General features: G+C 45.7%; 1 protein-coding gene across 1 annotated transcript in view; it reads right to left on the reverse strand.

Moving 5' to 3' along the window:
• Nucleotides 1-334: 334 nt before the first annotated feature.
• LOC106596047 (CUB and sushi domain-containing protein 3) overlaps nucleotides 335-23322 on the reverse strand; it is a gene marked incomplete at its 3' end in the record, with an annotated part of 128404 nt that continues 105416 nt past the window's right edge. The window contains 7 exon segments of the mRNA XM_045713850.1: nucleotides 335-467; nucleotides 10607-10801; nucleotides 11370-11557; nucleotides 14780-14918; nucleotides 19484-19675; nucleotides 21259-21461; nucleotides 23046-23172. Of these exon segments, the coding sequence (XP_045569806.1) occupies nucleotides 335-467; nucleotides 10607-10801; nucleotides 11370-11557; nucleotides 14780-14918; nucleotides 19484-19675; nucleotides 21259-21461; nucleotides 23046-23172 (1177 nt within the window).

Genomic DNA, 23322 nt, shown 5'->3' on the forward strand with positions numbered 1-23322 from the left:
TTCACTACATGAGTTCACTACATTAGCTACAGTAGCTGAACAACAGCAACCATGGTTTATAGAACGTTATGAGACAGCAGCACAAACTGCAGAGAGACAGAGAGAGAGGGGAGAGAAGGAGAGAGAGAGAGAGGGGGAGAGGGAGAGGGGAGGGAGAGAGAGAGAGAGAGAGAGAGAGAGAGAGAGAGAGAGAGAGAGAGAGATATAGGGGGAGGGAGAGACAAGGAGAGAGAGATATAGGGGGAGGGAGAGACAAGGAGAGAGAGGGGGAGGAGAGAGAGAAGGAGAGAGAGAGACCGAGAGGGGAGGGAGAGATAAAGAGAGGGGAGGGAGCGAGAGGGGATGCTTACCAAAGTCCCCGGGGACAAAGATGTGGTAGACGCAGGTCAGACTCTGGGTATAATTACGGGGGTAATTTGGGGACAGGACGGTCCCCTCTAACCCTGTCGAGCGGCCTCCGCACGGTGCTGTGAAAACACCAACACATCAATATGACTTCCAGGTCACGCTACCTGGGGAAATACATACAGCTACGCAGCAGAAACTGGAATCAGCAAACAGTATTTCCTGCTGCCACAGCTGCACAGGGAAGCAGAAAAATCTGGAAAACATGAGGAGAAAGTGTCAGTATGAACACTTAAATGCTGACTAACAGTCTACAACATAATGAGATATTACAGGAAAGCATATAGGACGTTTAGAGAGAGAAGGAGAGGGAGGGAAGAGGGGGAGGGAGGAGGGGAGGGAGGAGAGGGAGGGAGGAGAGGGAGGGAAGAGGGGGAGGGAGGAGAGGGAGGGAAGAGGGGGAGGGAAGAGGGGAGGGAGGAGGGGGAGGGAAGAGGGGGAGGGAGGAGAGGGAGGGAAGAGGGGGAGGGAAGAGGGGAGGGAGGAGAGGGAGGGAGGAGAGGGAGGGAGGAGGGGAGGGAAGAGGGGGAGGGAGGAGAGGGAGGGAGGAGGGGGAGGGAGGAGGGGAGGAGGAGGGGGAGGGAGGAGGGGGAGGGAGGAGGTCCCATGAAAAGTGTTGGTCCCATGAGCTGAAATAAAAATACACAAATGTTGCATGTGCACAAAAAAAAGTATTTCTCAAAAAACTATTGTACACATTTGTTTACATCCCTGTTAGTGAGCATTTCTCCTTCGCCAAAATAATCCATCCAGCTGACCGGTGTGGCATGTCAAGAAGCTGATTAAACCCGAATGATCATTACACAGGTGCACCTTGTGCTGGGGACAATAAAAGGCCACTCTAAAATGTGCTGTTTTGTCACAAAACACAATGCCAATGATGTCTCAAGTTTTGAGGGAGTGTGCAATTGGCATGCTGACTCCAGGAATGTCCACAGAGCTGTTGCCAGAGAATTGAATGTTCATTTCTCTACCATAAGCCGAGAATTTGGCAGTACGTCCAACCAGCCTTACAACCACAGACCACGTGTAACCACGCCAGCCCAGGACCTTCACATCCTGCTGCTGCTACTCTCTGTTTATCATATATGCATAGTCACTTTAACTATACATTCATGTACATACTACCTCAATTGGTCCGACCAACCACTGCTCCCGCACATTGGCTAACTGGGCTATCTGCATTGTGTCCCTCCACCCGCCAACCCCTCTTTTACGCTACTGCTACTCTCTGTTCATCATATATGCATAGTCACTTTAACCATATCTACATATACATACTACCTCAATCAGCCTGACTAACCGGTGTCTGTGTGTAGCCTCGCTACTGTATATAGCCTCTCTACTGTATATAACCTCTCTACTGTATATAACCTCTCTACTGTATATAACCTCTCTACTGTATATAGCCTCTCTACTGTATATAGCCTCTCTACTGTATATAGCCTCTCTACTGTATATAACCTCTCTGCTGTATATAGCCTCTCTACTGTATATAGCCTCTCTACTGTATATAACCTCTCTACTGTATATAGCCTCTCTACTGTATATAGCCTCTCTACTGTATATAGCCTCTCTACTGTATATAGCCTCTCTACTGTATATAACCTCTCTACTGTATATAGCCTCTCTACTGTATATAGCCTCTCTACTGTATATAGCCTCTCTACTGTTATTTTTCACTGTCTTTTTACTGTTGTTTTATTTCTTTACTTACCTATTGTTCACCTAATACCTTTTTTGCACTATTAGTTAGAGCCTGTCAGTAAGCATTTCACTGTAAGGTCTAAACCTGTTGTATACAGCGCACGTGACAAATAAACTTTGATTTGATTTGGATCGTCTGAGACCAGCCACCTGGACAGCTGATGAAACTGTGGGTTTGCACAACCGAAGTATTTCTTCACAAACTGTCAGAAACCGTCTCAGGGAAGCTCATCTGCAGGCTCGTCGTCCTCACCAGGGTCTTGACCTGACTGCAGTTCTGCATCCTAACCGACTTCAGTGGGCAAATGCTCACCTTCCATGGCCACTGGCACGCTGGAGAAATGTTCATCTTCACAGATGAATCCCAGTTTCAACTGTACCAGGCAGATGGCAGACAGCGTGTATGGTGTTGTCTTGGCGAGCGGTTTGCTGATGTCAACGTTGTGAGCAGAGTTCCCCATGGGATGGCGGTGGGGTTATGGTACGGGTAGGGTTATGGTATGGACAGGGTTATGGTATGGTATGTGTAGGGCAGGGTTATGGTATGGGTAGGGTTATGGTATGGGTAGGACAGGGTTATGGTATGGTATGGGTAGGGCAGGGTTATGGTATGGGTAGGGTTATGGTATGGGCAGGGTTATGGGTAGGGCAGGGTTATGGTATGGGCAGGGTTATGGTATGGACAGGGTTATGGTATGGGCAGGGTTATGGTATGGGTAGGGTTATGGTATGGGCAGGGTTATGGTATGGGTAGGGTTATGGTATGGGCAGGGTTATGGTATGGGTAGGGTTATGGTATGGGTAGGGTTATGGTATGGGCAGGGTTATGGGTAGGGCAGGGTTATGGTATGGGTAGGGTTATGGTATGGACAGGGTTATGGTATGGGTAGGGTTATGGTATGGACAGGGTTATGGTGTGGACAGGGTTATGGTATGGGTAGGGTTATGGTATGGGTAGGGTTATGGTATGGGTAGGGTTATGGTATGGGCAGGGTTATGGTATGGGTAGGGTTATGTTATGGGTAGGGTTATGGTATGGGTAGGGTTATGGTATGGGCAGGGTTATGGTATGGGTAGGGTTATGGTATGGACAGGGTTATGGTATGGGCAGGGTTATGGTATGGGTAGGGTTATGGTATGGGTAGGGTTATGGTATGGACAGGGTTATGGTATGGGTAGGGCAGGGTTATGGTATGGGTAGGGTTATGGTATGGGTAGGGTTATGGTATGGGCAGGGTTATGGTATGGGCAGGGTTATGGTATGGGAAGGGTTATGGTATGGACAGGGTTATGGTATGGGTAGGGTTATGGTATGGGCAGGGTTATGGTATGGGTAGGGCAGGGTTATGGTATGGGTAGGGTTATGGTATGGACAGGGTTATGGTATGGGTAGGGTTATGGTATGGGCAGGGTTATGGTATGGGTAGGGCAGGGTTATGGTATGGGTAGGGTTATGGTATGGACAGGGTTATGGTATGGGCAGGATTATGGTATGGGTAGGGTAGGGTTATGGTATGGGTAGGGTTATGGTATGGGCAGGGTTATGGGTAGGGCAGGGTTATGGTGTGGACAGGGTTATGGTATGGTAGGGTTATGGTATGGGTAGGGTTATGGTATGGACAGGGTTATGGTATGGGTAGGGCAGGGTTATGGTATGGGCAGGGTTATGGTATGGACAGGGTTATGGTGTGGACAGGGTTATGGTATGGTAGGGTTATGGTATGGGCAGGGTTATGGTACGGGTTATGGTATGGGTAGGGTTATGGTATGGGCAGGGTTATGGTGTGGACAGGGTTATGGTATGGACAGGGTTATGGTGTGGACAGGGTTATGGTATGGACAGGGTTATGGTATGGGCAGGGTTATGGTATGGGCAGGGTTATGGTATGGGTAGGGTTATGGTGTGGACAGGGTTATGGTGTGGACAGGGTTATGGTATGGGCAGGGTTATGCTATGGACAGGGTTATGGTGTGGACAGGCATAAGCCATCACCTCATGTCTCAGCATGATAATGCACGACCCCCATATTGCAAGGATCTGCACACAATTCCTGGAAGCTGAAAATGTCCCAGTTCTTCCATGGCCTGCATACTCACCAGACATTGAGCATGTTTGGGATGCTCTGGATCTACGTGTACGACAGCATGTTCCAGTTTAAGCCAATATCCAGCAACTTCGCACAGCCACTGAAGAGTAGTGGGACAACATTCCACAGGCCGCAATCAACATCCTGATCAACTCTATGCGAAGGAGATGTGTCACGCTGCATGAGGCAAATGGTGGTCACACCAGATACTGACTGGTTTTCTGATCCACACCCCTACCTTTTTTTTAAGCATATCTGTATTCCCAGTCATTTGAAATCCATAGATTAGGGCCTAATTAATTTATTTCAATTGACCGATTTCCTTATATGAACTGTAACTCAGTAAAATCTTTGAAATTGTTTAATGTTGTGTTTATATTTTTGTTCAGTGTAGATTGAGAATGAGAAGTAAAATAGAATCACATTCCCTGTTCATTAGATTACTTTTTATCATTATCATGGTCATAATAATCCATATCATTATCATGGTCATAATAATCCATGTCATTATCTTGGTCATAATAATGCATATCATTATCTTGGTCATAATAATCCATATCATTATCTTGGTCATAATAATCCATATCATTATCTTGGTCATAATAATCCATATCATTATCTTGGTCATAATAATCATTGTCATTTACATTTGCTGTCTCCTCCTTGGTTTATATCAGTGTCATCCTAAGATTGGATGAAGTCCTCCTGTAGTCCATTACAACCCATTTCTACCAGCAGTATATCAGATCTATAACTACAACCCATTTCTACCAGCAGTATATCAGATCTATAACTACAACCCATTTCTACCAGCAGTATATCAGATCTATAACTACAACCCATTTCTACCAGCAGTATATCAGATCTATAACTACAACCCATTTCTACCAGCAGTATATCAGATCTATAACTACAACCCATTTCTACCAGCAGTATATCAGATCTATAACTACAACCCATTTCTACAAGCAGTATATCAGTGTCTCAGATCTTTAGCCGTTAATCATGCAGGTAATTTGATGAGAGGCTTTTAATGCAGTCACCTCAGCAGGTGGACACACACACACACAGCCGCCTAAGACATGGTGCTCCAACTCAGTACGTGGGCGCACACACACACACACACACGTCAAACTCAGCAGGTGGACAGAGAACACGGTTAACAAACACAATCTCATTTGTCAGGGAGAGGCTTACACCAGCTGGTCCAAGTCTGTATGGGAAACAACACCCCACGACACCACACACACACACACACACACACACACACACACACACACACACACACACACACACACACACACACACACAGTGAGGCTAGCACCAGCTGGACTGGGCTCTCCCTGTCACCATGCAGCCATCCTGAATTGAAAACTGCACAACATTCCCCAAACACCACGAGACCTGAGAGGCTGTAGACAGGAGAACCACGTCATGAGACATACAGTATGTGAAGGCTGTAGACAGGAGAACGATGTCATGAGACATACAGTATGTGAAGGCTGTAGACAGGAGAACCATCTTATGAGACATACAGTATGTGAAAGCTGTAGACAGGAGAACCACGTCATGAGACATACAGTATGTGAAGGCTGTAGACAGGAGAACCATCTTATGAGACATACAGTATGTGAAGGCTGTAGACAGGAGAACGATGTCATGAGACATACAGTATGTGAAGGCTGTAGACAGGAGAACCATCTTATGAGACATACAGTATGTGAAGGCTGTAGACAGGAGAACCATCTTATGAGACATACAGTATGTGAAGGCTGTAGACAGTAGAACCATGTCATGAGACATACAGTATGTGAAGGCTGTAGACAGGAGAACGATGTCATGAGACATACAGTATGTGAAGGCTGGAGACAGGAGAACCACGTCATGAGACATACAGTATGTGAAGGCTGTAGACAGGAGAACCATCTCATGAGACATACAGTATGTGAAGGCTGTAGACAGGAGAACCATGTCATGAGACATACAGTATGTGAAGGCTGTAGACAGGAGAACCATCTCATGAGACATACAGTATGTGAAGGCTGGAGACAGGAGAACCACGTCATGAGACATACAGTATGTGAAGGCTGTAGACAGGAGAACCACGCCATGAGACATACAGTATGTGAAGGCTGTAGACAGGAGAACCATCTCATGAGACATACAGTATGTGAAGGCTGTAGACAGGAGAACCACGCCATGAGACATACAGTATGTGAAGGCTGTAGACAGGAGAACCATGTCATGAGACATACAGTATGTGAAAGCTGTAGACAGGAGAACCACGTCATGAGACATACAGTATGTGAAAGCTGTAGACAGGAGAACCACGTCATGAGACATACAGTATGTGAAGGCTGTAGACAGGAGAACGATGTCATGAGACATACAGTATGTGAAGGCTGTAGACAGGAGAACCATCTCATGAGACATACAGTATGTGAAGGCTGTAGACAGGAGAACGATGTCATGAGACATACAGTATGTGAAGGCTGTAGACAGGAGAACCATCTCATGAGACATACAGTATGTGAAGGCTGTAGACAGGAGAACCATGTCATGAGACATACAGTATGTGAAGGCTGTAGACAGGAGAACCATGCCAAGACTAAATCAAATCAAATCAAATGTTATTGGTCACATGGTTAGCAGATGTTAATGCGAGTGTAGTGAAATGCTTGTGCTTCTAGTTCCGACCGTGCAGTAATATCTAACAAGTAATCTACCAATTTCGAATAGTTTCCTAAGAACGCGAAGCGAGGCGGCCATCTCTGTCCTCGCCGGATAACATTGAGTCAAGGTGTCTGAGTCCTAAATGACACCTTATTCCCTGTGTAGTGCACTACTTTAGACCAGGGCCCGGTTCCCTATGTAGTGGACTACTTTAGACCAGGGTCCTATTCCCTATATAGAGCACTACTTTAGACCAGGGTCCTATTCCCTATGTAGTGCAGTAATTTAGAAAAGGACTTATTCCCTATGTAGTGCACTACTTTAGACCAGGGCCCAAGGTGTTGTGGTTACAGTGCATCCTGGGACTATTCATATCACTTCAAATCAACAGACAGGTTAGTCAATAGAACGGACACACAACAGTCACTTAGGCCCGCACGCCCGCCCGCCCGCCCGCCCGCCCGCCCGCTTCCTACAACACAATAAACCTTCATCTGGACTGTATTCAGACGAATGTCCTCTTCAGTTTAAACAACTAAATATTGATCAGTCACAGTTACTGTAAAGAACAAATTGATAATCGATTGATCGTCAACTCCCTCACATTGACAGCTAGGATTGGCTCTGTCCCACTCAGAGTGTGTGTATGTGTGTGTGTTTGTTTTGGAACATCTCATCCTACATTCAGGACAGCTACTGACCCCTCCGTCTCCCAACTACTGACCCCTCCGTCTCCCCTCCGTCTCCCAACTACTGACCCCTCCGTCTCCCAGCTACTGACCCCTCCGTCTCCCCTCCGTCTCCCAACTACTGACCCCTCCGTCTCCCATCTACTGACCCCTCCGTCTCCCAACTACTGACCCCTCCGTCTCCCATCTACTGACCCCTCCGTCTCCCAACTACTGACCCCTCCGTCTCCCCTCCGTCTCCCCTCCATCTCCCCTCCGTCTCCCAACTACTGACCCCTCCGTCTCCCAGCTACTGACCCCTCCGTCTCCCAACTACTGACCCCTCCGTCTCCCCTCCATCTCCCCTCCGTCTCCCAACTACTGACCCCTCCGTCTCCCAGCTACTGACCCCTCCGTCTCCCAGCTACTGACCCCTCCGTCTCACCCTCCATCTCCCAACTACTGACCCCTCCGTCTCCCAGCTACTGACCCCTCCGTCTCCCAGCTACTGACCCCTCCGTCTCCCCTCCGTCTCCCAACTACTGACCCCTCCATCTCCCCTCCGTCTCCCCTCCGTCTCCCCTCCGTCTCCAAACTACTGGCCCCTCCATCTCCCCTCCGTCTCCCCTCCGTCTTCAAACTACTGGCCCCTCCATCTCCCCTCCATCTCCCCTCCGTCTCCCAGCTACTGACCCCTCCGTCTCCCCTCCGTCTCCCAGCTACTGACCCCTCCGTCTCCCAGCTACTGACCCCTCCGTCTCCCCTCCGTCTCCCAGCTACTGACCCCTCCGTCTCCCCCTCCGTCTCCCAGCTACTGACCCCTCCGTCTCCCAGCTACTGACCCCTCCGTCTCCCCTCCGTCTCCCAACTACTGACCCCTCCATCTCCCCTCCGTCTCCCCTCCGTCTCCCCTCCGTCTCCAAACTACTGGCCCCTCCATCTCCCCTCCGTCTCCCCTCCGTCTCCAAACTACTGGCCCCTCCATCTCCCCTCCGTCTCCCCTCCATCTCCCCTCCGTCTCCCAGCGACTGACCCCTCCGTCTCCCCTCCATCTCCCCTCCGTCTCCCAGCTACTGACCCCTACGTCTCCCAGCTACTGACCCCTCCGTCTCCCAGCTACTGGCCCCTCCATCTCCCCTCCGTCTCCCCTCCGTCTCCCAGCTACTGGCCCCTCCATCTCCCCTCCATCTCCCCTCCGTCTCCCAGCTACTGACCCCTCCGTCTCCCAGCTACTGACCCCTCCGTCTCCTAGCTACTGGCCCCTCCATCTCCCCTCCGTCTCCCAGCTACTGGCCCCTCCATCTCCCCTCCATCTCCCCTCCGTCTCCCAGCTACTGACCCCTCCGTCTCCCAGCTACTGACCCCTCCGTCTCCCCTCCGTCTCCCAACTACTGACCCCTCCATCTCCCCTCCGTCTCCCCTCCGTCTCCCCTCCGTCTCCAAACTACTGGCCCCTCCATCTCCCCTCCGTCTCCCCTCCGTCTTCAATCTACTGGCCCCTCCATCTCCCCTCCATCTCCCCTCCGTCTCCCAGCTACTGACCCCTCCGTCTCCCCTCCGTCTCCCAGCTACTGACCCCTCCGTCTCCCAGCTACTGACCCCTCCGTCTCCCCTCCGTCTCCCAGCTACTGACCCCTCCGTCTCCCCTCCGTCTCCCAGCTACTGACCCCTCCGTCTCCCAGCTACTGACCCCTCCGTCTCCCCTCCGTCTCCCAACTACTGACCCCTCCATCTCCCCTCCGTCTCCCCTCCGTCTCCCCTCCGTCTCCAAACTACTGGCCCCTCCATCTCCCCTCCGTCTCCCCTCCGTCTCCCCTCCGTCTCCAAACTACTGGCCCCTCCATCTCCCCTCCGTCTCCCCTCCATCTCCCCTCCGTCTCCCAGCGACTGACCCCTCCGTCTCCCTTCCATCTCCCCTCCGTCTCCCAGCTACTGACCCCTACGTCTCCCAGCTACTGACCCCTCCGTCTCCCAGCTACTGGCCCCTCCATCTCCCCTCCGTCTCCCCTCCGTCTCCCAGCTACTGGCCCCTCCGTCTCCCCTCCATCTCCCCTCCGTCTCCCAGCTACTGACCCCTCCGTCTCCCAGCTACTGACCCCTCCGTCTCCTAGCTACTGGCCCCTCCATCTCCCCTCCGTCTCCCAGCTACTGGCCCCTCCATCTCCCCTCCATCTCCCCTCCGTCTCCCAGCTACTGACCCCTCCGTCTCCCAGCTACTGACCCCTCCGTCTCCCAGCTACTGACCCCTCCGTCTCCCCTCCATCTCCCCTCCGTCTCCCAGCTACTGACCCCTCCGTCTCCCAGCTACTGACCCCTCCGTCTCCCAGCTACTGGCCCCTCCATCTCCCCTCCATCTCCCCTCCGTCTCCCCTCCGTCTCCCCTCCGTCTCCCAGCTACTGGCCCCTCCATCTCCCCTCCATCTCCCCTCCGTCTCCCCTCCGTCTCCCAGCTACTGACCCCTCCGTCTCCCAGCTACTGACCCATGTTGTTGTGGGGGGAGGTGCTCATGTTGTTGTGGGGGGAGGTGCTCATGTTGTTGTGGGGGGGTGGTGCTCATGTTGTTGTGGGGGGGAGGTGCTCATGTTGTTGTGGGGGGGAGGTGCTCATGTTGTTGTGGGGGGGGGGTGCTCATTGTGGAAGTGGAGCTGCTCATTGGACAGGTACATGGAGCAGGCCTTTGTAGAGAAGTTGCTTAAATACCAGTACCCTCGTGGCACGCTGGGACAGCCTCGGGTGGAGGTACAAGCTGTTTGGTACTGATATTTGGCAGCCTCGGGTGGAGGTGCAAGCTGTTGGCTCTGATATTTGGCAGTCTTGGCCACGTACACATGCGTGCAGTGCGTGGACTCCAGATTGAGGGCCTGACAAAAAGTAGGGCAAAGCAATTGGCTAGGTAGTGCTCCGTTTCAGCTGTCGAGAGCAGCCTGGCTGTTCGGAGAAGGAGGTGCTTTTTCTGTACCCTCGAGTGCCATGCAAACAGGGTCCTTTGAAATGTTCAGATCCTTTTTTGTTCATTTGGTTGGTGGATTCAAATAAAGTATATAAATGTGTGTGTGTTGCCTCACCTTGACAGCTGGGCCTGGCTCGGTCCCACTCAGGCCTCTTGCTGTTTCCCATCATACAGGTCAGTGTGGAGTGTCCTTGTAACAGATAGCCCGCCTCACAGCTGAACGTCACTGTGGAGCCCAGCTTGTAGTCATTCCCCAGGCGTGTCCCGTTCATAGCGTTCCCGGGATCAAAGCAAGCCTCCCGCAGTTTAGCTGTCGTTGAAAATAAATATATTTTGTTATTGTTATAAATAAGACAAATTATGTCATCAACATCAGAAGGTTGTTTGAGCGGTTGAATAGCCTAGTGAATGTTTTGATCACGAAAAGCTGTAACCAATCAACTTTTTAAAGACTTACAGTATATGATACAAAATGATGTTGTGTAGAAACACATATTAAACAAACACACAAAACAAAACGGAACAAACTTGTCAGGATGTCCTTTGCTACGTTTGTAAAAACTTGGGCGATAGCACAAAAAAACATAACGAAAAGAAGAAAAAAAAACACAAAACAAACACTTTGGAAAGTTGGACAAAGATCGTCCTCGTGTGAATATAAACTTGGTTCCCTGAAGGAAGGGGACGAGCCACAACACACAGCTACGGGGGGGGGAACCACTCTCACTTGGTCATGCGACTGAATTAGTGTCAAATGAACCGACAGAAAGGAAACCAACTCGGAAGATAGTCCTCTGCTGTATTTGTAACTTTCACAAAAGCATTAAAACAAAGACAACAACTATTTCAAGTTGCAGAAACAAGCCCTTGCGCCTCACCTTTATACTCCAGATGGAAGCCTTGGTAGCTCACTGAGCCGTCGCTACGGAAGGCCAGGTGCATAAAGTTAGAGACGCTCTCTATCTTCTCTGGAAGCTTGCTATCCTGGAAACTACCAATCAGGTGACTGTTGCTGTCTGGTCCGTCGTAGATATACAGGAAGTCGTAGTTGGGCTCGATGCTGAAACTGTAGAAGGAAAATAAAACAATTATTTCAGCAAATTAACAGAGAAACAAACAGTTCTTTTCTCAAATATTTTTTTTTTTTTTAAACCGGTTAACTCAGATAATTAACAATAAAAAGGTTGTTACACAATATCAACAAGAAAAGGGTTATTTCAGAAAAGTTTAAATGTGGGGATGTACTGAACGAGAGCTTTCTAGCACCTTATGGTTTCAATAGTTTTTATTTCAGCAGTGTTGAAATGTGTGACGCACTGTACAAGAGCCTTTCAATATATACATTGGCGTTTTGATTTGAGAGTCTGAGAAGCATTAGTAAGCCATTTCAGCTTCTTGCATCTCAGACACAGATAGAATGACGAACAGAAGAACTCCCTGAAGAGGTCTGGTGAGAAAGAGAGAGAGAGAGAGAGCGAGAGAGAGCGAGAGAGAGCGAGAGAGAGGGGAGAGAGAGGGGAGAGGTAGTGGGAGAGAGAGAGTGGGAGAGAGAGAGAGAGAGAGAGAGAGAGAGAGAGAGAGAGAGAGAGAGAGAGAGAGAGATTGAGAGAGATTGAGTGAGTGAGTGAGAGATTGAGAGAGAGATTGAGTGAGTGAGAGATTGAGAGAGAGAGAGAGATTGAGAGAGAGAGAGAGATTGAGAGAGAGATTGAGTAAATGAGAGATTGAATTGTTGCAACATCATGTAGGAAGAACTGCTCCCAAATGGCCCTGGTAATGTAGTGTGAAGCAGACATTTCATATCGTTCTATTGCTGTATATCAAATGTCTCACTGAGTGAGAAGCCTGTTATTTCTAATCTTTGGCTTTTATGACAAAAATGGTAATAGCTTTGGGATAATTAAATCAAGACAACACCAATTTCAAATCATAACTTCTTCCTATTCTTCAGTGTTCCCGTGAGGTTGTGTGACTATCAGCAGTATCTAGCAGGACAAACCAAATGAAAATGATACTGTATTTCCTGATGACTCTATCAGCAGTATCTAGCAGTGCAAACCAAATGAAAATGATGCTCTATTTCCTGTTGACTATCAGCAGTATCTAGCAGGACAAACCAAATGAAAATGATACTGTATTTCCTGTTGACTATCAGCAGTATCTAGCAGGAGAAACCAAATGAAAATGATACTGTATTTCCTGCTGACTATCAGCAGTATCTAGCAGGACAAACCAAATGAAAATGATACTGTATTTCCTGTTGACTATCAGCAGTATCTAGCAGGACAAACCAAATGAAAATGATACTGTATTTCCTGTTGACTATCAGCAGTATCTAGCAGGAGAAACCAAATGAAAATGATACTGTATTTCCTGTTGAATCTATCAGCAGTATCTAGCAGGTGAAACCAAATGAAAATGATACTGTATTTCCTGTTGACTATCAGCAGTATCTAGCAGGAGAAACCAAATGAAAATGATACTGTATTTCCTGTTGACTCTATCAGCAGTATCTAGCAGGACAAACCAAATGAAAATGATACTGTATTTCCTGTTGACTATCAGCAGTATCTAGCAGGACAAACCAAATGAAAATGATACTGTATTTCCTGTTGACTCTATCAGCAGTATCTAGCAGGACAAACCAAATGAAAATGATACTGTATTTCCTGTTGACTCTATCAGCAGTATCTAGCAGGAGAAACCAAATGAAAATGATACTGTATTTCCTGTTGACTATCAGCAGTATCTAGCAGGACAAACCAAATGAAAATGATACTGTATTTCCTGTTGACTCTATCAGCAGTATCTAGCAGGAGAAACCAAATGAAAATGATACTGTATTTCCTGTTGACTCTATCAGCAGTATCTAGCAGGACAAACCAAATGAAAATGATACTGTATTTCCTGTTGACTATCAGCAGTATCTAGCAGGACTGTCACGTCCGTCGTATGGATTAGACCAAAGCGCAGCGGGAATGTGTATACTCATCTTCTTTTATTTTAGAAGGCAACGTGAACACTGAACAAAATAACAAACACCGACGAAGACAGTCCTGTAAGGCAACACACTATTCACGGAACAACTACCCACAAACACAGTGACAAAAACCCCTTACTTAAATATGGCCTCCAATTAAAAGCAACGGAGAAGAGCTGCTTCTAATTGAAGGCCAAACCAAAAACCCTGAACATAGAAATAGACTAAATAGAACATTGCCCCCCAAAAAAACGAAACACACTAAACAAACACCCCCTGCCACGCCCTGACCAAACTACAATAACAAACAACCCCTTTTACTGGTCAGGACGTGACAAGGACAAACCAAATTAAAATTATGCTGTATTTCCTGTTGACTCTATCAGCAGTGTCTAGCAAGACAAACCTTTTCCTTTTCAAAAACTATGATAAAGACATTTTCAAAAGAATAGTTTTCAGAAAGTGGCTTCCAATAACGCCGCCCAGAGCCCCAATATAAAGAGCAAGGATCTCCATGAAAGGAAGAAACCCTGAGAGGAACCAGACTCAGATACCAAGGCCATCACCTCCATGAAAGGAAGAAACCCTGAGAGGAACCAGACTCAGATACCAAGGCCATCACCTCCATGAAAGGAAGAAACCCAGAGAGGAACCAGACTCAGATACCAAGGCCATCACCTCCATGAAAGGAAGAAACCCTGAGAGGAACCAGACTCAGATACCAAGGCCATCACCTCCATGAAAGGAAGAAACCCTGAGAGGAACCAGACTCAGATACCAAGGCCATCACCTCCATGAAAGGAAGAAACCCTGAGAGGAACCAGACTCAGATACCAAGGCCATCACCTCCATGAAAGGAAGAAACCCTGAGAGGAACCAGACTCAGATACCAAGGCCATCACCTCCATGAAAGGAAGAAACCCTGAGAGGAACCAGACTCAGATACCAGTAGAGAGGAACGCCAGACCACAGTAACATCGGCTGTCAAATGTCACTTTAATTTCCTGATGATTCTACATGTTGAATCCACCCACAGTTCATCAACACCCAGCAGGCGATCGCTAACACACTGCAGACACCCTCTGCTCTCAGCTGTTCCTCTTTCTGGTGTGTTTCAGTTCAGAAGATTACCTGAATGGAATCATTCATTCATTCATTCATTCATTCATTCATTCATTCATTCATTCATTTATGCATTCATTCATTCATTTATTTATTAATTCATTTATTTATTCATTCATTCATTTATTCATTCATTTATTCGTTCATTTATTCATTCATTCATTAATTCATTAATTCATTCCTTACCTGATAAAAGCCAGCGATATGACGTAGTCTGAGTGGACAGCGATCAGCCAATCACAGTCTTTGCTGTGCGGGTAGGGGAGGGGGAAGTTGGGAGAGAGGATGAATCCTGATGATCCCGTTACATTACCTCCACAGGGAGCTGGAGAAACACACACACACACACACACACACACACACACACACCATGTTCAAAGCATACAGTACAACACAATGTAGTGGTTTTAATATGTCTTGGTCACAGTACTGTTAACCCCTTTAATCATACCGGTGGTTTAATATGTCTTGGTACTGTTAACCCCTTTAATCATACCGGTGGTTTAATATGTCTTGGTACTGTTAACCCCTTTAATCATACCGGTGGTTTAATATGTCTTGGTACTGTTAACCCCTTTAATCATACCGGTGGTTTAATATGTCTTGGTACTGTTAACCCCTTTAATCATACCGGTGGTTTAATATGTCTTGGTACTGTTAACCCCTTTAATCATACCGGTGGTTTAATATGTCTTGGTACTGTTAACCCCTTTAATCATACCGGTGGTTTAATATGTCTTGGTCACGGTACTGTTAACCCCTTTAATCATACCGGTGGTTTAATATGTCTTGGTACTGTTAACCCCTTTAATCATACCGGTGGTTTAATATGTCTTGGTACTGTTAACCCCTTTAATCATACCGGTGGTTTAATATGTCTTGGTACTGTTAACCCCTTTAATCATACCGGTGGTTTAATATGTCTTGGTACTGTTAACCCCTTTAATCATACCGGTGGTTTAATATGTCTTCGGTACTGTTAACCCCTTTAATCATACCGGTGGTTTAATATGTCTTGGTACTGTTAACCCCTTTAATCATACCGGTGGTTTAATATGTCTTGGTACTGTTAACCCCTTTAATCATACCGGTGGTTTAATATGTCTTGGTACTGTTAACCCCTTTAATCATACCGGTGGTTTAATATGTCTTGGTACTGTTAACCCCTTTAATCATACCGGTGGTTTAATATGTCTTGGTACTGTTAACCCCTTTAATCATACCGGTGGTTTAATATGTCTTGGTACTGTTAACCCCTTTAATCATACCGGTGGTTTAATATGTCTTGGTACTGTTAACCCCTTTAATCATACCGGTGGTTTAATATGTCTTGGTACTGTTAACCCCTTTAATCATACCGGTGGTTTAATATGTCTTGGTACTGTTAACCCCTTTAATCATACCGGTGGTTTAATATGTCTTGGTACTGTTAACCCCTTTAATCATACCGGTGGTTTAATATGTCTTGGTACTGTTAACCCCTTTAATCATACCGGTGGTTTAATATGTCTTGGTACTGTTAACCCCTTTAATCATACCGGTGGTTTTCAGACAGAATAATAAAACTAGAAAATATCCCTAGTAGGGTGTAATTTGTACGTGTCACCAATACAGTTAGTAGACTGACCCCTGTTATATCCCCTGTAGTGTTTCATTAATACAGTTAGTAGGACAGACTGACCCCTGTTTTATCCCCTGTAGTGTTTCATTAATACAGTTAGTAGGACAGACTGACCCCTGTTATATCCCCTGTAGTGTTTCATTAATACAGTTAGTAGGACAGACTGACCCCTGTTATATCCCCTGTAGTGTTTCATTAATACAGTTAGTAGGACAGACTGACCCCTGTTATATCCCCTGTAGTGTTTCATTAATACAGTTAGTAGGACAGACTGACCCCTGTTATATCCCCTGTAGTGTTTCATTAATACAGTTAGTAGGACAGACTGACCCCTGTTATATCCCCTGTAGTGTTTCATTAATACAGTTAGTAGGACAGACAGACTACCCTGTTTTATCCCCTGTAGTGTTTCATTAATAAAGTTAGTAGGACAGACTGACCCCTGTTATATCCCCTGTAGTGTTTCATTAATACAGTTAGTAGGAGACTGACCCCTGTTATATCCCCTGTAGTGTTTCATTAATACAGTTAGTAGGACAGACTGACCCCTGTTTTATCCCCTGTAGTGTTTCATTAATACAGTTAGTAGGACAGACTGACCCCTGTTATATCCCCTGTAGTGTTTCATTAATACAGTTAGTAGGACAGACTGACCCCTGTTATATCCCCTGTAGTGTTTCATTAATACAGTTAGTAGGACAGACTGACCCCTGTTATATCCCCTGTAGTGTTTCATTAATACAGTTAGTAGGACAGACTGACCCCTGTTATATCCCCTGTAGTGTTTCATTAATACAGTTAGTAGGACAGACTGACCCCTGTTATATCCCCTGTAGTGTTTCATTAATACAGTTAGTGACAGACTGACCCCTGTTTTATCCCCTGTAGTGTTTCATTAATACAGTTAGTCAGACTGACCCCTGTTTTATCCCCTGTAGTGTTTCATTAATACAGTTAGTAGGACAGACTGAACCCTGTTATATCCCCTGTAGTGTTTCATTAATACAGTTAGTAGGACAGACTGACCCCTGTTATATCCCCTGTAGTGTTTCATTAATACAGTTAGTAGGACAGACTGACCCCTGTTTTATCCCCTGTAGTGTTTCATTAATACAGTTAGTAGGACAGACTGACCCCTGTTTTGTCCCCTGTAGTGTTTCATTAATACAGTTAGTAGGACAGACTGACCCCTGTTATATCCCCTGTAGTGTTTCATTAATACAGTTAGTGGCAGACTGACCCCTGTTTTATCCCCTGTAGTGTTTCATTAATACAGTTAGTAGGACAGACTGACCCCTGTTATATCCCCTGTAGTGTTTCATTAATACAGTTAGTAGACTGACCCCTGTTTTATCCCCTGTAGTGTTTCATTAATACAGTTAGTAGGACAGACTGAACCCTGTTATATCCCCTGTAGTGTTTCATTAATACAGTTAGTAGACTGACCCCTGTTTTATCCCCTGTAGTGTTTCATTAATACAGTTAGTAGACTGACCCCTGTTATATCCCCTGTAGTGTTTCATTAATACAGTTAGTAGGACAGACTGACCCCTGTTTTATCCCCTGTAGTGTTTCATTAATACAGTTAGTGAAGACTGACCCCTGTTATATCCCCTGTAGTGTTTCATTAATACAGTTAGTAGACTGACCCCTGTTATATCCCCTGTAGTGTTTCATTAATACAGTTAGTAGGACAGACTGACCCCTGTTATATCCCCTGTAGTGTTTCATTAATACAGTTAGTAGGACAGACTGACCCCTGTTATATCCCCTGTAGTGTTTCATTAATACAGTTAGTAGACTGACCCCTGTTTTATCCCCTGTAGTGTTTCATTAATACAGTTAGTAGGACAGACTGACCCCTGTTATATCCCCTGTAGTGTTTCATTAATACAGTTAGTAGACAGACTGACCCCTGTTATATCCCCTGTAGTGTTTCATTAATACAGTTAGTAGGACAGACTGACCCCTGTTATATCCCCTGTAGTGTTTCATTAATACAGTTAGTAGGACAGACTGACCCCTGTTATATCCCCTGTAGTGTTTCATTAATACAGTTAGTAGGACAGACTGACCCCTGTTTTATCCCCTGTAGTGTTTCATTAATACAGTTAGTGCAGACTGACCCCTGTTATATCCCCTGTAGTGTTTCATTAATACAGTTAGTAGAGACTGACCCCTGTTTTATCCCCTGTAGTGTTTCATTAATACAGTTAGTAGGACAGACTGACCCCTGTTATATCCCCTGTAGTGTTTCATTAATACAGTTAGTAGACTGACCCCTGTTATATCCCCTGTAGTGTTTCATTAATACAGTTAGTAGACTGACCCCTGTTATATCCCCTGTAGTGTTTCATTAATACAGTTAGTAGGACAGACTGACCCCTGTTATATCCCCTGTAGTGTTTCATTAATACAGTTAGTAGACTGACCCCTGTTTTATCCCCTGTAGTGTTTCATTAGCAGCAGCCTTTCTCAACCAAATCCTCAGGGATTCACCAAAACTGGGTTGAAAAAGGACCTTTTAAAGCCCCACTATTGCAGAAAGGTGCGCAGAATAAACACAGTTATATTCCTAGTAGTAATATATATATATATATATTATTTTATCATAGATGTTTTTATTTGATTTATCCTTTATTTATCCAGGAAGTCCCAGTGAGGTCAGAAGACCTCTTTTAGAAGGAAGACCTGACATTTAAAGGCTCGCTGATACAGCCTGAGGACAGAATAACTCTCGTCGTGATGTTATACAGAATAACCCCTCCTTCAATTTCCAGGAGCCTGTCTTTCAAACCCCTTCCGATGCAAACAGAACAACCAAAGTTATATTCCCTGTAGCGTTTAATGTACAGCCCCACCAATACAGCTGGGAGGGCTGATAAACCAGTTATATTTCATGTACAGTCCCACCAATACAGCTGGGAGGGCTGATAAACCAGTTATATTTCATGTACAGCCCCACCAATACAGCTGGGAGGGCTGATAAACCAGTTATATTTAATGTACAGCCTCACCAATACAGCTGGGAGGGCTGATAAACCAGTTATATTTAATGTACAGCCCCACCAATACAGCTGGGAGGGCTGATAAACCAGTTATATTTAATGTACAGCCCCACCAATATAGCTGGGAGGGCTGATAAACCAGTTAAATTTAATGTAGATCAGTATAGTGTAGATCAGTATAGTATAGATCAGTATAGTATAGATCAGTATAGTATAGATCAGTATAGTATAGATCAGTACAGTACAGTAGTAAATCCTCACCAATGCAGCTGGGAGGGCTGGGCTGCCAGTAGTATCTGTTGTCCACCTGGATGCAGGTGATCTTGCTCTCTCCCTGCAGCTCATATCCTGGATCACAGGAAAAGGTCACCGTGTCATCTGGTTCTCTCCCCTCTCCGTTACGACTGCCGTTCATAGGCATGCCTGGATCTCTGCAGGCTGTCGCCACTGAACCTGGAGGCACACAGCACATGACATTATACTGCAGCTGAAGGACACACAGCAGACATGACATTATACTGCAGCTGAAGGACACACAGCAGACATGACATTATACTGCAGCTGAAGGACACACAGCAGACATGACATTATACTGCAGCTGAAGGACACACAGCAGACATGACATTATACTGCAGCTGAAGGATACACAGCAGACATGACATTATACTGCAGCTGAAGGACACACAGCAGACATGACATTATACTGCAGCTGAAGGACACACAGCAGACATGACATTATACTGCAGCTGAAGGACACACAGCAGACATGACATTATACTGCAGCTGAAGGACACACAGCAGACATGACATTATACTGCAGCTGAAGGACACACAGCACACGACATTATACTGCAGCTGAAGGACACACAGCAGACATGACATTATACTACAGCTGAAGGACACACAGCAGACGACATTATACTGCAGCTGAAGGACGCACAGCAGACATGACATTATACTGCAGCTGAAGGATACACAGCAGACACGACATTATACTGCAGCTGAAGGACACACAGCAGACATGACATTATACAACAGCTGAAGGACACACAGCAGACATGACATGACACAGCAGCTGAAGGACACACAGCAGACATGACATGACACAACAGCTGAAGGACACACAGCAGACATGACATTATACTGCAGCTGAAGGACACACAGCAGACATGACATTATACTGCAGCTGAAGGACACACAGCAGACATGACATTATACAACAGCTGAAGGACACACAGCAGACATGACATTATACTGCAGCTGAAGGACACACAGCAGACATGACATGACACAACAGCTGAAGGACACACAGCAGACATGACATTATACTGCAGCTGAAGGACACACAGCAGACATGACATTACACTACAGCTGAAGGACACACAGCAGACATGACATTATACTGCAGCTGAAGGACACACAGCAGACGACATTATACTGCAGCTGAAGGACACACAGCAGACATGACATGACACAACAGCTGAAGGACACACAGCAGACATGACATGACACAACAGCTGAAGGACACACAGCAGACATGACATGACACAACAGCTGAAGGACACACAGCAGACATGACATTACACAACAGCTGAAGGACACACAGCAGACATGACATGACACAACAGCTGAAGGACACACAGCAGACATGACATGACACAACAGCTGAAGGACACACTGCAGACATGACATTACACAACAGCTGAAGGACACACTGCAGACATGACATTACACAACAGCTGAAGGACACACAGCAGACATGACATTATACTACAGCTGAAGGACACACAGCAGACATGACATTACACAACAGCTGAAGGATACACAGCAGACATGACATTATACTGCAGCTGAAGGACACACAGCAGACATGACATTATACTGCAGCTGAAGGACACGCAGCAGACATATGAGACCAGTTGGCTTCCCAGTTCATATGAGACCAACTATTACAGAGTTGAAGGTAAATAGAATAAATAAATGCTATTCTTTCTTGTCACTCAAGAAACGGACAGGTATTTTCTTGAAACACTCACTTGAGAAGTCGATGGCGAAGCCAGACTTGGTGATGTAGAAGTCAGTCTGGAACTGAATGGTGACGACGTTGAGGGTGCTGTGAATCCCCTCGGGGAGCAGGGAGCCAGACACCTCCCTCAGAGACATCTCATTTTCTGCTGGTCCGTCCCAAACCTCCAGGATGTCGTGAGATGCCTCCGTGTCGAACGCCAGGAACTGGAGGCTTAGGGAGGAAGGGATTTAAATCGGATGAAACATAAACAGATTTGGCCAAGACAACACCAATTTCAAATCATAAATTCTTCATATTCTATTTGTATTCGCTTGAGGTTGTGTGCATTTTCTGTTTACTCTATCGCCTATGTCTGGCAGGACAAACCATGTGAAAACTATTCACATCCTCCATTTGACTGGTGCCAGGAACTGGAGGGCTAGTTGGGAAGGACCGGGATCCGATGAGACAAACCAAGTCCACAGTCAGGCGGCTACAGGCATACAGTACCTCTACAGGCAGTCACCAACTGTGTATTTTGAATCTTTAATTACATGGTTCTGACTAAGTAATAACAATATCTGGAAATGCAGATGGCTATGTTTTGTAATGCACTGATATGTGAGGTAACAGACAAGGATGCCCCATTTAAAAAAAAATTATAATAATTCATTTTAATTTCATGGTAAAAAGGGAGATGAGTACCAGGGTTTTCGTTGTGCAAAATGTGCCGGCGGACAAGGTGACTGGGAAGATTTTAATTTACCGGACATTTTTAGTAAATTATCTGACCCATAATCATTTGGTTGGCGTAACCCATTAGGCTGTCCATCACACGGTACTCAGAATGAATGACAGAAATCATATTTAGATTATGGTAATTCATCTTTATAGAACGTGTAAAACTTCCTGTAATGAAGCTGACCAATAAAACATCACTTTCAAACATTTTCCTAAAATACAATTCGTGGGAAAAACACCATTCTTAACAGCGCACCCTGATGTGAACGGTTTCAAATGTGACAGAGATCTCAGTTATAAACTAAGAAAGAGGGGGAGATCTAAAGATGCATCAACTAGGATGGGTTGCTAATAAGACTAGGATTGTGTCTTTAACTTCTGAACAAATGAAAGAACGCTTATAAAAAAAAAAACAATAGAACAGGAGAGAAATGTTGGTTACAATGGCATATGAGGAAGTCTTTATAAAATAACTGTTTGCGCGTTTCTATGGTCGGATATTGCCAGGAGCAACGAGCTGAGGAGCTGCAGGACCTGGAGCTGTCTGACAAGTGATAATCAGATCAAAATAGGCTCTGTATGCTGTGCTCATGAGATAAATAAGAAACATGATGACTAACGAAAATACACACGCCCCAATTTAATTATACACATGTTGCAAATTAACCTATAGACCGATAAGCATGCCGGTCAAATGTATTTCCATCGACTGATATTTCCAACAATGAATACAAAGCAATGTTTTGCAATGGGATTGTTTTTTTTCTCCCACTCAATTTGGCTTGCAACAATTACTTATCGGCTTTTCTTATTTATTTTTTTAATCAGTCAAAAGCCGGCAATTACCGGCTAAGGGAAACTCTGATGCGTACTGTGCATTATGAATCATAATGAAATAATCAAAGTAAGTAAATATTTGACATGATGTTATCTGAAACAACAGCAGGACTCTTTTGTAAGAAATTAATTTAGAAATTGTTCTGTATGGTACCAGACAAGGGTACCCCAATTTGCCTATTAGTTTTGTGGTAAGAAGATAATATTCAATTCCAATTCTATATTTGAAGTAGCTACCTGACGATGTTGCCAGAGTTGACTGTGATGGTCCAGGTACAGCGCAGGTTGTTGTCGTAAGGAAAGGGATATCCAGGAGACAGGATGCGCCCTGTAGACTCACCTTTGAACCTACCGCCACACTCCGCTGCAGGCACACACACGCACACAGAAACACACACACACACACACACACACAAAAACAGGTCACTAACAGGTCATCCGACCTTGTCAACATCCAACATCTAAACAACAGAACATTTCCCTTGAGGGAAAATGTATTAAAGAAAATACATGC

This window comes from Salmo salar, unplaced genomic scaffold (assembly GCF_905237065.1).
Source record: "Salmo salar unplaced genomic scaffold, Ssal_v3.1, whole genome shotgun sequence".
Lineage (NCBI taxonomy): Eukaryota > Metazoa > Chordata > Actinopteri > Salmoniformes > Salmonidae > Salmo > Salmo salar.